General features: G+C 39.1%; 1 protein-coding gene across 4 annotated transcripts in view; it reads right to left on the reverse strand.

The window, feature by feature from the left end:
- Window positions 1-5663: 5663 nt before the first annotated feature.
- GPCPD1 (glycerophosphocholine phosphodiesterase 1) overlaps window positions 5664-15801 on the reverse strand; it is a 61272-nt gene continuing 51134 nt past the window's right edge. For all 4 annotated transcript variants that reach the window (XM_082600686.1, XM_082600687.1, XM_082600688.1 and 1 more), the window contains one exon: window positions 5664-6872. In XM_082600686.1, the coding sequence (XP_082456812.1) occupies window positions 6683-6872 (190 nt within the window). In that variant the 3' untranslated portion in view covers window positions 5664-6682. The remainder of the gene's footprint in view (window positions 6873-15801) is intronic.

Genomic DNA, 15801 nt, shown 5'->3' on the forward strand with positions numbered 1-15801 from the left:
TGTATACAATATATAGTGCATAGTTCCATTATTATAGAAACATCAGCTCTTAGGAGTAAATATTTTTCTTTCTTTTTTTTTAAATTAAAGTTCTTGGGACTTCCCTGGTGGTGCAGTGGTTAAGAATCTGCCTGCCAATTCAGGGGACACGGGTTCGAGCCCTGGTCTGGGAAGATCCCACATGCCATGGAGCAACTAAGCCCGTGCACCACAACTACTGAGCCTGCACTCTAGAGCCCGTGAGCCACAACTACTGAAGCCTGCATGCCTAGAGCCCATGCTCTGCAACAAGAGAAGCCACCGCAGTGAGAAGCCCACACACAGAAACAAAGACGCAACGCAGCCATAAATAAATAAATAAAATTTAAAAATAAAGTTCTTGTTCCATTTCCATTAAAACAATATTTGTCTAAGATCAGTTCTATTATTCCATTGTATTTAATATTGAGGTAGATTCAACTCAAGAAGGTACAAATAAATCAAAATTAGGTAGAATTTTTAAAACTAAATTTAAGAGCAGTAATGAACAGGCAATAACTAAAGAAGAAACTGTAAGGGCAGTAAAAAAACACTTGAAAATATGCACATAGTTTTATAGGAGAGTTTATCTAAACTTTCAATGAATAGATGACTCTCACAACATATAAACTGTTTGACGAAATAGAAAAACCTGAAGAGCTTACTCATTTTATAAGGCTATCCCAAAGGTCTCTTAAACTAGACATAATAGCATAAGAAAACTAAGTCAATCTCATTTATGTGTAGATAATAAATCCTAAACAAACTAGCAAATCAGAAGTTCACAAATACATTTATACAAGTTACTGAAAGGTAATCCAAATTCAGAAAATATATTAGCATCATTCACTACATTAAAATTCACAAATAACAACTAGAATTATATTCTAAGTCTTCAAAAACTCACTGGATAAATTCAAAACGTATCCCTTGGGGGGCAAGGGTGGGCGGGGGGAAGAGATCCTTTAGCAAACTAAGACGAAAAGGAAAATTTCTTAACTTGATAAAGGTCACCTACTAGAAACTTCAGCAGCCATCATACTTACTTCCTATGATAGGCAGGAAAAAAACAAGGATACCTACAACTGTTATTAGCTAATGAAACAAGGCAAGATAAAGAGCTGTTACTTAAAATCAGAAAAACGCATTTGCAGATAAAATTTATTTAGAAAATCCCAGAGACTTAATACCTATTTTGACTAATTGAATTCAGCAAAGTAGCTAGATAAGATAAACAAAAATTAACTGCTAATTATTGGTGAAGAACATATTTAAGGAAAGTAGTGTTTAAAATAAACTTTAAAAAGTATACAACACCTAAATGAAAACACTCATTTTACAGGACATAAAAATTCTGAATGGAAACACACCTGTGCTCTAAATATTTAGATGTCATATTTTTAAATACTAATCCTTCCCACACATTAATCTAGAAAATCAATCCAACATTGATCAAGATCTCAAGGGGACTTTGATGGCTTGAAAAGGTGATTCTTGTGTTATTAAACAAAATATGTGAATTTTTTAAAAATTGAAAAAGGATAAATGGACCACTGACCTATCACATATCATAGTTAAAAGTTATACTAATCAGGGCTTCCCCAGTGGCGCAGTGGTTGGGAGTCCACCTGCCGATGCAGGGGACACGGGTTCGTGCCCTGGTCTGGGAAGATCCCACATGCCTTGGAGTGGCTGGGCCCATTAGCCATGGCCGCTGGGCCTGCGTGTCTGGAGCCTGTGCTCCGCAACGGGAGAGGCCACAACAGTGAGAGGCCCGCGTACCACAAAAAAAAAAAAAAAAAAAAAAAAAGTTATACTAATCACTAGGAAAACCATGGAAGACTCCTAGGTGCCACTTACTGAGATACAGAACACTAGAGGAGGTGGGATGGGAGCAGGTTTGGTGAAAGCAGGGAAAAAGAGCTTTGTTGAGGTACATTAAATGTGAGATGTCCATTAGAACTCCAAGTGGAGAAGTGGTGACAGCTGGATATATCAATCTGGAGCTTAGGAGAGGTCTGGGCTGCAGAGAGACACATTTGAAATCATGGGAAGCCATGGAACTTTTACTAGGTTTTAGTTTTCTTTCTGTGAAATTATATAATTTGGCTTTCCAAGTAAGTTTCAGAAGTTCACCCATCCCACCTGCATTTCTGTTTTCTATCTGAGGAAACAGGTAGACGTATGTTTGAATCAATTTAGTGGAGGACTAGACAAATTAATCTCTGTACTTCTCCTTTTATTATTATTCCTGTACTAATCTTACTTTCTTCATTATTTGAAAACGCATTTCATCTTAATGTCATTTTCCTTTAAAATCACCAATAAAATTTTATCTCCTGCAAGGATGCAGAGTCTCTGACACCCCAAATCCTTCCCACTGTTGGGAGGGCCCCTCGATCCTCTCTGAACACAATACTACCCTGGCCTCTGAATTTACAAAGGCCGTGCCCCAAACTGGCTTCACAACTCCTGACCTCCACCCCATTCTGCAAGGGCTTGAGAGCCTCATGAAGTCTGTTCCAATCCATGAGCTCTCCTTCTTACCTACAACACATACTCGTGTGATGTTAATCATATGCTCTCTTACTTTTTAAACATTTCACATCCATTTCTCAAACTATATAAACCCACTGAGATTATATTTCAATAAATTTTCACTCATGGACACCAAATAATGCAGTATTTTTTTTTTTTTTTTTTTTGCGGTACGTGGTCCTCTCACTGTTGTGGCCTCTCCCGTTGCAGGGCACAGGCTCTGAACGCACAGGCTCGGCGGCCATGGCTCACGGGCCCAGCCGCTCCGCGGCATGTGGGATCTTCCCAGACCAGGGTACGAACCCGTGTCCCCTGCATCGGCAGGTGGACTCTCAACCACTGCACCACCAGGGAAGCCCATGCAGTATTTCTAATATGCATACTTTGCTTTTTACCCCAAAAGCACATGATCCAAACCTAAAACATAAAGGAGTAAATCACTTGTATCCAAATCTAAATTAACAGGACTCCACTGTCAACCTAGAGTACCAAACCAGGAATAATGTGAAAAACAAAATGCAGTCAAGATGTGGAGAGTCAAGGCACAAAGGACAGTGATGGTCCCTCAAGACTCAGGAAACAGCGCCCCCCACAGGTCACGCAAGTTCTATCCGAGGCGGCACCGGCTTCACCTAAGGGCCACCGGCTGCAGGATTTAGGTATACTGCCCTAGAAAGGGACAAGGCCTGGGGGAAAACTGTACCTTATCTGCCACCTATTCCCGTGACTGTCCCCATTCAGCATGGAGTAGAAAATTGGTTGTGACCCCTTAACTATGTGACCCCAAGAAACGGGTGGAGTGAGAACTCCATGTGTAAACATGCCAACATACATGCACATGCAAGCACACACACTCCAGACAACACGGCCACGCACACCATGTGAAAACGTATGTATATTGTGAAACAATCTGAGTTAGGAAACTAGGATTGTATTCACCACCATTTATTTATCTAGTTCATAACTAAGTATCGAACACTATGGTAGTGCTAGAAATGCAAAGAAGTCCTTGCCCTTAAGGGGCTTACAATCTTATTAGGGAAATATAACAGGCACATAAAAAGTGGGACTACAAGAAAGCATATGCTAAAGAATGCCACGAAGATTCAGAAGGCAGCGTCATATAAGAACACGGGTTTAGGAGTCACAAAGCCCAGTTCTAGTCCCAACCCGGTTAAGTCAGTTAACTTGTCTGGGTTTATAACCAAGGCTGAAAATAAAAGTGGTAAGATTTAGAGGCTGTCTGTACTTGTTTGCATCATGAGCTGAGGAATGTTTTTTGGAAGAGGTGGCACCTGAGCTGAACGCAGAAGGAAGACAAGGAAAGCGGTGCTGAGGTAGGCCTAAGCATGGGCTTCAGAGGGGAGAAGGAAGACGAGTGTCACAAGGAGCAATGGGAGTGAGGTCACGGGTGGCTGTGGCTGCCCTCGGGCACCACTGACACAGCAATGAGCTGTATTCCTCACGTTTACATCCAGTCGGTTACAGTACGTAATTCCAGACAGTGGAATTATCAGAGAACAGTGGCAGCATTTTATCAAACATTTCACTCTGTTTCCAGAAAATATAAAATAATTTAACATTAGACCTCTACATTTAAAACTGACATCAATAAACTGTTCCAACTGCCAAATGTAAACCAATTCAGACTTTACATTCTTAGTAAACATAACTAATCTCTTAATTCAAAAAGACATTTGATACAAATTATCCCCACAATTCCAAAGTTTAGTTTCTACTATGTTTCATGCACTGTGGAAATAAAAATTTGTAAGACAAGGTCCCTGCCCCTGAAGAGCCTGCAGCCTGGTGAGACAAACCTCAACTACGTCTACCTAAAATGTACTATGATACATGGCATGATCAAGGAATGAACACCGGGCCATGGAGTAGAAAAGGTGGATGCATCCCTTCTTAAGTTTTGGCAAGGGTGCAGCGGAGAGAGGTCAATGAATGGCTTAAGGAGAAATGAGTTTGGCAGGGAGAAAGTATCAAGTAAAAAGAAGGCTTCCAGGCAGAGGTCACGTGGCTACAGACAGGAAGTAGTGTAGGAATATGGCGTGGCTAGGGCCTAGCACAGGTACAGTGTAGCTGGAGCAGAATATACAGGGCAGTAGCTAGTGATATGGAAGCCAGGACCTAGTCCTGTAAAAACGAGAGCCACTGCTCGCTATGAGTTAATCATCCACTAACCCTGGTGTTTATCAGGTCAGGAAGAGACAGGAAAGAAGCCGAGCAGTGAGCTTCTGTCCTTGTCATAAGCAATCGCTGTAAGCTCTTCTCAGCGAATTACACAGTTCAGGAAACTGACCCCCACATCACTTCCTTTCCTGTTTTTTCATGATCTGCAGGTCTTCAAAATGGAGCTGGAACTGGAAAGGCACAGGGGAGGAGCAAACAAACACGACTTGAAATACACATATGGCTAATCAAGTTACCGTAAGGTAATGGTAATTGTACTGTACCAGGTCTGCAGATCAAGAAAAGTAATTCTTTTCCAGGCGTTTTCTAAAAGTGCCTAATTCACATCAAGTGTTGGAAAATCTCTTTCAATATGAGAAAAGTATATAAAACCCCTGCAGAAGACTCCATTTCCTAAACTATTTTCCATTAAATATCAGTGTTACAAACACAATACCATAGGCTTTTAAAGCCTATCTTCACACAATTAAGATTTGACCAAAGCTGCATTGCTTGGCTTAAAAAAATAAAAAGATACAAATATATAATCCAAGTTTCAGGTTCTCAGCTACTACCAAATCATGTCAATACATGAATAAACTGCCTAGTGAGGAACAATAAAAGGTATATGCAAATAAGCCATCCTTGCAGGGTAGACACTAAATTCCAATTTCTCGTAATAATAATATAGAACCAATGCTACAGAAGTAACACCTTCTTGAAATTTCATTTTATAATGAAGAAAATAAATCTGTGTATTTTATTCAACATTCATTCATAAGTTACAGTTATGCCAAAACAATCTGCTTCTAATGACAGAAACCTTGGTATAATCCTAACAACATGCATATACATTAGATAGAATGTTCTGCATTTCTAAATAAATTACATGCATGATATTCATTAACCAATAAAGAATACCGATATAAGAATTCAGGACATTTATTTTTCTGCAGAGATTTAACTACTGTACAACACACATACAAAACAAACACACAAAGCAACGGTGTGTAATAGGTAGTGAGAGACACTTAAGCATATTTAAAATGCCTACAAATAGGCTTTTTTTCCTTTTTTTTTTTTTTTAGGCAACAAATTATTTTTCAGTCCTTGACACCTTCTCACACTCACCTAGCACCACAGATGCAAGGACTTACAGTAAACGTGTACTATCTCATGCTTACAACAAACAGCATGCATTCAACAGAATTTATACATTATCATCTACTGTACTAAGTCTTCAATCCATACTTCTAATATTTTATACATTAAGTTACCCTGCAGCTTTTTGAAATTTTAATATTTATGCAAAACAACTTTTGAAAGATGTATTAAACAAGTTTTCAAGGATCACCTCTAGGCTATTTACACAGGCATTGGTTTGGTTAAGTGGGGAAATGGCAGCAGCCTCAAGGTTCACACTGAATGAAAATGGTGTGAATGTCAATTCATGTGAAAAATACACAGATGGCACAAAGGTTTGTGCAGTTGGAATCACCAGTGCAAATGCATGCATTTGAGGTACTTATTTTTCCCATGGTCAGGTATAATTATGCATAGTCATGTTCCTTGAGTGCTAAATATTTCAGACCTGATCAAATGAAAAGCTGTAATAAGTGTAAATATGAGATATTTGTATAGTTAATTTCAAAGTGTTATGTTTTTAATGAATATTTGTTTAACATAACTTACATATTTAGTTTAAAATATTTACCAACCAATAAATTTTTTCACTGTAAAGAGACTGACTGGTAATTATACCTGGCCAAGTGATTTAAATAGAATACTTGAAATTCTAGCAAGAACTGTAGTGAAATATTAAAATACTTCATTATTGCTTCACTGGACTGAAAACCTAAAAGGCATAGATAAACAATGCTCAGTGATAAAAAGTGAATACCCAGAACAGCGATGCATGCCCCGAATGGTCTCCGCCCAATAAACACTAAGCATTCTCCACATTATCTATGCCGTTGGCATCCACATGGATGTCAGGCTCCCCACAAAAAGACGAGGGGACAAAGCGGCTAACAGTGGGACACAAACAGCTCTTAAGCTCTGGCAATTCTTGCTTCAGACGTTCCAACTGCTCCACTTGGAATATATTTGGCTGTTCAGGCATCCAATCATATATCCTGTGATGAAATAAAACACAAAACATAAAATAGGGTAATTTTACGGTTTACTTAGGACCTGTCTGACTTAACCTTTTCAGGAGAATTTGGTTACCGAATGCCTAGAAGAACACCTATACTACAGAGTCCTTTTATTTTTTTCTTTAAAAGATATAAGCATCAGTTCCATTCAAAAATATTTCTTTTCCCAGTCTTGCCAATAATCCAGAATAGCATCACTGCCTTTTGTACCCCTGAAGCAAAAGAGCTGATTATAAATTGATAGAATATGAAGCCTGTAGCTTATTAGTGATTCTTCAACTCCAATTAGAGATTCTTCTCTCCAAGTTAATCAATCAGCAATGCCTCATTTGACAGATGGAAAGGTACTACACGGTAGAGCTGGAATTCATACCCAGTTCTGACTTCAAAGCACTGAAGATCAAGATGAAAAGTACTGCTCGGGACTTCCCTGGAAGTCCCAGTGGTCAACACTCCAAGCTTCCGGATTGGTTCAAGATGGTGGAGGAGAAGGACATGCGCTCACTCTCTCTTGCGACAGCACCAGAAGCATAACTAACTGCTGAACAATTCTCAACAGGAAGACACTGGAACTCACCAAAAAAGACATCCCAAAGACAAAGGAGAAGCTGCAATGAGATGGGAGGAAGGGCTCCATCAGAATGAAATCAAATCCCATAACCGCTGGGTGGGCGACTCACAAACTGAACAATTACACCACAGAAATCCACCCACTGGAGTGAAGGTTCTGAGCCCCACGTCAGGTTTCCCAACCTGGGGATCTGGCAATGGGAGAAGGAATCCCTTGAGAATCAGACTTTGAGGGCCAGCGGGATTTGACTGCAGGACTTCGACAGGACTGGGGGAAACAGAGACTCCACTCTTGGAGGGCACACACAAAGTAGTGTGTGCACAAGGAGCCAGGGGAAACTAGCAGTGACCCCACAGGAGACTGAATCAGACCCACCTGCTAGAGTTGGAGGGTCTCCTGCAGAGGCGGGGGGGTGGCTGTGGCTCACCACAGGGTCAGGATACTGGGAGCAGAAGTTCTGGGAAGTACTCACTGGTGTGAGCCCTCACAGAGCCCACAATTAGCCACAACAAAGAGCCTGTAGGCTCCAGTGCTGGGTTGACTCAGGCGCAACAACCAGGAGAGAGGGAACTCAGCCCTACCCATCAGCAAACAAGAGGATTAAAGTTTTACTGAGCTCTGCCCACCAGAGCAAAACCCAGCTCACCAGTCCCTCCCCTCAGGAAGCTTGCACAAGCCTCTTAGATAGCCTCACCCACAAGAGGGCAGACAGCAGAAGAAGAATTACAGTCCTGCAGCCTGTGGAAGAAAAACCACTATCAAAGAAAGACAAAATGAAAAGGCAGAGGACTATGTCTCAGTTGAAGGAACAGGATAAAACCCCCAAAAAACAATTTAATGAAGTGGAGACAGGCAACTGTCCAGAAAAATAATTCAGAATAATGATAGTGAAGATGATCCAGGACCTCAGAAAAAGAATGCAGGCAAAGATTGAGAAGATGCAAGAAATGTTTAACAAAGACCTAGAAGAATTAAAGAACAAACAAACAGATGAATACAGTAACTGAAATGAAAAATACACTAGAAGGAATCAATACCAGAATAACTAAGGCAGAAGAACGGATAAGTGACCTAGAAGACCTAAGGATGGAATTCACTGCCGCGGAACAGAATAAAGAATAATAAGCGAAGACAGCCTAAGAAACCTCTGGGACAACATTAAACACACCAACATTCTTATTATAGGGGTCCCAAAAGGAGAAGAGAAAGAGAAAGGACCCGAGAAAATATTTGAAGAGATTATAGTCAAAAACATCCCTAACATGGGAAAGGAAACAGCCTCCCAAGTCCAGGAAGCCCAGAGAGTCCCAGGCAGGATAAACCCAAGGGGAAACATGCCAAGACACATAGTAATCAAATTGACAAAAATTAAAGACAAAGAAAAATTATTAAAAGCAACAAGGGGAAACTGACAAATAACATACAAGGGAACTCCCATAAGGTTAACAGCTGATTTCTCAGCAGAAACTCTGGAAGCCAGAAGGGAGTGCCAAGATATGTTTAAAGTGATAAAAGGGAAGAACCTACCAGCAAGATTACCCAGCAAGGATCTAATTCAGATTCGACAGAGAAATCAAAAGCTTTACAGACAAGCAAAAGCTAAGAGAATTCAGCACCACCAAACCAGCTCTACAACTAAGGCTAAAGGAACTTCTCTAAGTGGGAAACACAAGAGAAGCAAAGGACCTACAAAAACAAACCCATGACAATTAAGAAAATGGTAATAGGAATATACATATCGATAATTACCTTAAATATAAATGGATTAAATGCTCCAAGCAAAAGACACAGGCTTGCTGGATGGATACAAAAACAAGACCCATATATATGCTGCCTACAGGAGACCCACTTCAGACCTAGGGACATGTACAGACTGAAAGTGAGGGGATGGAAAAAGATATTCCATGCAAATGAAAATCAAAAGAAAGCTGGAGGAGCAATACTCATATCAGATAAAATAGACTTTAAAATAAAGAATGTTACAAGAGACAAGGAAGGACACTACATAATGATCTAGGGATCAATCCAAAAAGAAGATATAACAATTATAAATATATATGCACCCAACATAGGAGCACCTCAATACATAAGGGAACTGCTAACAGCTATAAAAGAGGAAATCGACAGTAACACAGTAATAGTGGGGGACTTTAACACCTCACTTACACCAATGGATAGATCATCCAGACAGAAAATTAATAAAGAAACACAAGAGACCAGATAGATTTAATTGATATTTATAGGACATTCCATCTGAAAACAGTAGATTACACTTTTATTTCAAGTGCACATGGAACATTCTAAAGGATAGATCACATCTTCGGTCACAAATCACGTCTCGGTAAATTTAAGAAAACTGAAATCATATCAAGCATCTTTTCCGACCACAACACTATGAGATTAGAAATCAATTAGAGGGAAAAATATGTAAAAACCATAAACACACAGAGGCTAAATACTAGTAAATAAACAAGAGATCACTGAAGAAATCAAAGAGGAAATCAAAAAATACCTAGAGACAAATGAAAACGAAAACACGATGATGCAAAACCTATGGGATGCAGCAAAAGCAGTTCTAAGAGGGAAGTTTATAGCAATACATCCTACCTCAAGGTGGGACAGGAAGGGTGGGAGGGAGGGAGACACAATAGGGAAGGGATATGGGAACAGATGTATATGTATAACTGATTCACTCTGTTATAAAGCAGAAACTAACACAACATTGTGAAGCAATTATACTCCAATAAAGTTGTAAAAAAAAAAAAAGAAACGAGAGAAAAATCTCAAATAAACAATCTAACATTACACCTAAAGGAACTAGAGAAAGAAGAACAAACAAAACCCATAGTTAGTAGAAGGAAAGAAATCATTAAGATCAGAGCAGAAATAAATGAAATAGAAACAAAACAACAGCAAAGGGCTTCCCTGGTGGCGCAGTGCTTGAGAGTCCGCCTGCCGATGCAGGGGACACGGGTTCGTGCCCCGGTCCGGGAAGATCCCACATGCCATGGAGCGGCTGGGCCTGTGCATCCGGAGCCTGTGCTCCGCAACGGGAGAGGCCACAACAGTGAGAGGCCCACGTACCGCAAAAAAAAAAAAAAAAAAGCAAAGATTAATAAAACTAAAAGCTGGTTCTTTGAGAAGATAAAACAAACTTGATAAACCTTTAGCCAGACTCATCAAGAGGAAGAGGACTCAAATAAATAAAATTAGAAATGAAAAAGGAGAAGTTACAATGGACACCACAGAAATAAAAAGCACCATGAGACTACTACAAACAACTATATGCCAATAAAACTGACAACCTGGAAGAAATGGACAAATTCTTAGAAAGGTATAACTTTCCAACACTGAACCAGGAAGAAATAGAAAATATGAACAGACCAATCACAAGTAATGAAACTGAAAGTGTGATTAAAAATCTTCCAAGAAACACAAGTCCAGGACCAGATGGCTTCTATCAAACATTTAGAGAAGAGCTAACACCCATCCTTCTCAAACTCTTCCAAAAAACTGCAGAGGAAGGAACACTCCCAAACTCATTCTACGAGGCCACCATCACCCTGATAGCAAAATCAGACAAAAAAAAAAAAAAAAAAGAAAACTACAGACCAATATCACTGATAAATATAGATGCAAAAATCCTCAACAAAATACTAGCAAACAGAATCTAACAAAACATTAAAAGGATCATGCACCATGATCAAGTGGGATTTATCCCAGGGATGCAAGGATTCTTCAATATATGCAAATCAATCAATGTGATACACCATATTAACAAATTGAAGAGTGAAAACCATATGATACTCTCAATAGATGCAGGAAAGGCTTTTGCAAAATTCAATACCCATTTATGATAAAAACTCTCCAGAAAGTGGGCATAGAGGGAACCTACCTCAACATAATAAAGGCCATATATGACAAACCCATAGCAAACATCATTCTCAATGGTGAAAAACTGAAAGCATCTCCTCTAAGATCAGGAACAAGACAAGGATGTCCACTCTTGCGACTTTTATTGAACACAGTTTTGGAATTCCTAGCCATGGCAATCAGAGAAGAAAACAAAATAAAAGGAATACAAATTGGAAAAGAAGAAGTAAAACTGTCACTGTTTGCAGATGACATGACACTATACACAGAAAATCCTAAAGATGTCACCAGAAAACTACTAGGGCTAATCAACGAATTTGTTAAAGTAGCAGGATACAAAATTAATGTACAGAAATCTCTTGCATTCCTATACACTAATGATGAAAAATCAGGAAGAGAAATTAAGGAAACAATCCCATTCACCACTACAACAAAAAGAATAAAATACCTAGGAATAAATCTACTTAAGGAGGCAAAAGACCTACACTCAGAAAACTATATGACACTGATGAAAGAAATCAAAGACAACACAAACAGATGGTAAGATATACAATGTTCTTGGATTGGAAGAATCAATATTGTGAAAATGACTATACTACCCAAAGAAATCCAGATTCAGTACAATCCCTATCAAATTACCAGTGGCATTTTCTACAGAACTAGAACAAAAAATCTTAAAATCTGTATGGAGACACAAAAGATCCCGAATAGCCAAAGCAATCTTGAGGGGAAAAAATGGAGCTGGAGGAATCAGACTCCCTGACTTTAGACTATACTACAAAGCTACAGTAATCAAGACAATATGGTACTGGCACAAAAAGAGAAATATATATCAATGGAATGGGATAGAAGGCCCAGAGGTAAACCCACACACCTATGGTCAACTAATCTATGACAAAGGAGGCAAGGATATACAATGGAGAAAAGACAGTGTCTTCAATAAGTGGTGCTGGGAAAAGTGGACAGCTGCATGTAAAAGAATGAAATTAGAACACTCCCTAACACCACACACAAAAATAAACTGAAAATGGAATAAAGACCTAAATGTAAGGCCAGACACTATCAAACTCTTAAAGGAAAACATAGGCAGAACACTCTATGACATAAATCACAGCAAGACACTTTTTGACCCACCTCCTAGAGAAATGGAAATAAAAACAAAATAAACAAATGGGACTTAATGAAACTTCAAAGCTTTTGCACAGCAAAGGAAACCAGAAAGAAACAACCCTCAGAATGGAAGAAAATATTTGCAAATGAAGCAAGTGACAAAGGCTTAATCTCCAAGATTTACAAGCAGCTTATGCAGCTCAATATAAAAAAAAAACAACCCAATCCAAAAATGGGCAGAAGACCTAAACAGACATTTCTCCAAAGAAGATATACAGATTGCCAACAAACACATGAAAGGATGCGCAACGTGACTAATAATTAGAGAAATGCAAATTAAAACTACAATGCTGTATCACCTCACACCAGTCAGAATGGCCATCATCAAAAAATCTACAAATAAATGCTGGAGAGGGTGTGGAGAAAAGGGAACCCTCTTGCACTGTTGGTGGAAATGTAAATTGATACAGCCACTATGGAGAACAGTATGGCGGTTCCTTAAAAAAACTAAAGATAGAACTATCATATGACCCAGCAATCCTACTACTGGGCATATACCCTGAGAAAACCATAATTCAAAAAAAACCATGCACCCCAATGTTCATTGCAGCTCTATTTACAATAGCCAGGACAAGGAAGCAACCTAAGTGTCCATCGACAGATGAACGGGTAAAGAAAATGTGGCACATATGTACAATGGAATATTATTCAGACATAAAAAGGAACGAAATTGGGTCATTTGTAGAGACGTGGATGGACCTTGAGACTGTCATACAGAATGAAGTTAAGTCAGAAAGAGAAAAACAAATATCGTATATTAATGCATATATGTGAAATCTAGAAAAATGGTACAGATGAACCTGTTTTCAGGGCAGAAATAGAGACACAGATGGAGAGAACAAACGTATGGACACCAAGGGGGTAAAGCAGGGTGGAGGGGGGTGAATTGGTAGATTGAGATTTACATATATTCACTAATATGTATAAAATAGATAACTAATAAGGAAATAAATCAATAAAATACCCACCCGACTCAAAAAAAGACTCCAAGCTTCCACTGCAGTGGGCACGGGTTTCATCCTTGGTTGGGCAACTAAGACCCTGCATGCCATGTGGCGCCGCCAAAAAAATAATAATAAAATAAAGTAAAATAAAATAAAAGACTGCTCACCAGTGTGAAAATTATCCTAAAGCTATGCAGTACTGGCAGATGTACCTAGAGTTGAGAGTCCAGAAAAAGCCCCAAGTGACAATGGCAGCATTAGCATTGCCTATCAGCAGAGAAAGGAAGGTCTTTCATGCTTTCAATGTGAAAGCCAGACAACTTATGTGAGGCACTAACGCTTTATGACCTCACAGTAGGGAAGAATTCCTTAAACAAGGTTTTTAAAGTATTGATTCTATTAATATTTGACTATTCTAAAAGACTTTCTGTTAAAGACATACTTAAGAGAATGAAAAGTGACCTCTGGGTCAAGGTTATCAGACGGAACAAAAGCATCTAAGTTCACCCCCTATATTCTGTTAAAAATAAAATAAAGGTATTAAAAGAAAATTCACTGAACGTGAGAAGAACCAAAGAGACAGTACAACAGAATTTTGGAAGCTAGAAAACAGATGGATTAAGTAATAACAAAGTGATTCAGTTAGCAGAATGGATAGGTCAAACCACAAGCCAGTAGTTGAAAACATGAAAAGGGTGAGTTAAAAGCAGCCCCAAACTTCTGTAGAACTTGAGGGGGTAGGAAGGGGCTCAAAGGAGGAGGACGGGATGAAGGCTTGAGCAGCAGCAAGTGGTTCCCTTCCTCTTACTCCCTGCTGCAGAGGCTGCTCTTACCCCACTTGGTCGAAGTTTATTTCCAGAATTAAACAGGAAATCTGGAATGGAGGACAAGACCAGGTTAGAGAGTTTGGGGCATTTTATAAAATGGCCATCAGCATCAGGGATATTAGAGATGGTACAAATACAACACATGCTAAATACAGAGACATGCCCTCCTTCCCCTATCTCTCTTCCCACACTTGACTCCAAGAAACCAGACCTGTATCCTCTAAGCAGAATATATTATAGCCTCTTCTACGAGGAATCTGACCAGTCAAAAAGCAGTTTTTTAATCTACTGACAGATGTATGACCAAACAGGTCACCCAGATCACCCCATAGTAAAACCCCATAAGCCCTATTCACATGCTCAGAGCTTCCAACAAGCTTTTTAGATCTTAATTCCTTATCGTAAGAAGCAGCCAAGAATCTCTAAATATCTGAGGAAGCTTCTAACCGGTAAGATAGTAAGCAAAAGAAAATTTTTTTTAAAAAAGTTCCTTAATGCCTTCAGACAAATAGTGTCACTTTCATCAAATAAGAACAGGATTTTTAAACTATATATAGAAAAAAGAGAAACCAGAGGAAAAAAGACAGTTCTTGAAAATTCAAAACACAATAGCAGATATGAAAAACTCAATAGGATGAGTGGAAGATAAGGTTGAGGAAATCTTTGAAAGTGGAAAAGACAAAGATAGAAAATATGAGAAAAGATAAGAATTTTAAGTCTCGTCCAAGAGTGTATAATATACAACAAAAGCATTCTATAAAGAAAAAAAAAAACAAACTCAGAAAAATGGAAGAAATAAAAATCAAAGAAATAATTCACTAACTATTCCACATCTTCAAGGACATGTATCAATAGACTAAAAGGGCTACCAAGTGTCCAGCATGATGCGTAAAACCAGACCCACAAGACCATCTCTATGAAAGTTTAGAACACTGGGAACAAGAGAAAACTCTCCAAACTTACAGAGAAGAAACAAAGAAATCACATGTGAGAGAGTAGGAATCAACATAGTTTCACATTCCTTAACAGCACAATGGAATTGTGAAGATGATGGAGAAATGATTTTAAAAGTCTAAAGGAAAATGATTTCTAACATGGAATTTTATGCCTGGCCACAATACTTCCAGACACAGAAGACCTCAAAAACATTTACTTTCCATCCTTTCTCAAGAAAATACTGAAGGATGTGTTCCAGAAAAATGACAGTAAAGCAAGAAAAAAAGATTTGGACTACAGGAAACAGAAGGTCTGACACAAGAACTGTAGCTCAGCATGGCAGCTGTGCCCACAGAAGTCAAACAATATGTACCGGAGGAACCTGCGTGGGTGGGCAGGTATGCTCAGGGCTATCACTCCAGGAGGGCCCCTGCCCATCCTACCAGCTTTGAAACCTACGGACAGAGTGCCCTGAGCCACTTAACATGTGTTGGTTCAGTGTCCACTCTACCTGACAGGTTTATTATGGGTGGCCTACTCCTGAGAACTGGTAGGAGGCTCCAGTGAGCACAGAACAGCCCACTCCA

Source organism: Mesoplodon mirus (genome assembly GCF_964341445.2).
Source record: "Mesoplodon mirus genome assembly, chromosome: 15".
Taxonomy (NCBI): Eukaryota; Metazoa; Chordata; class Mammalia; order Artiodactyla; family Ziphiidae; genus Mesoplodon; species Mesoplodon mirus.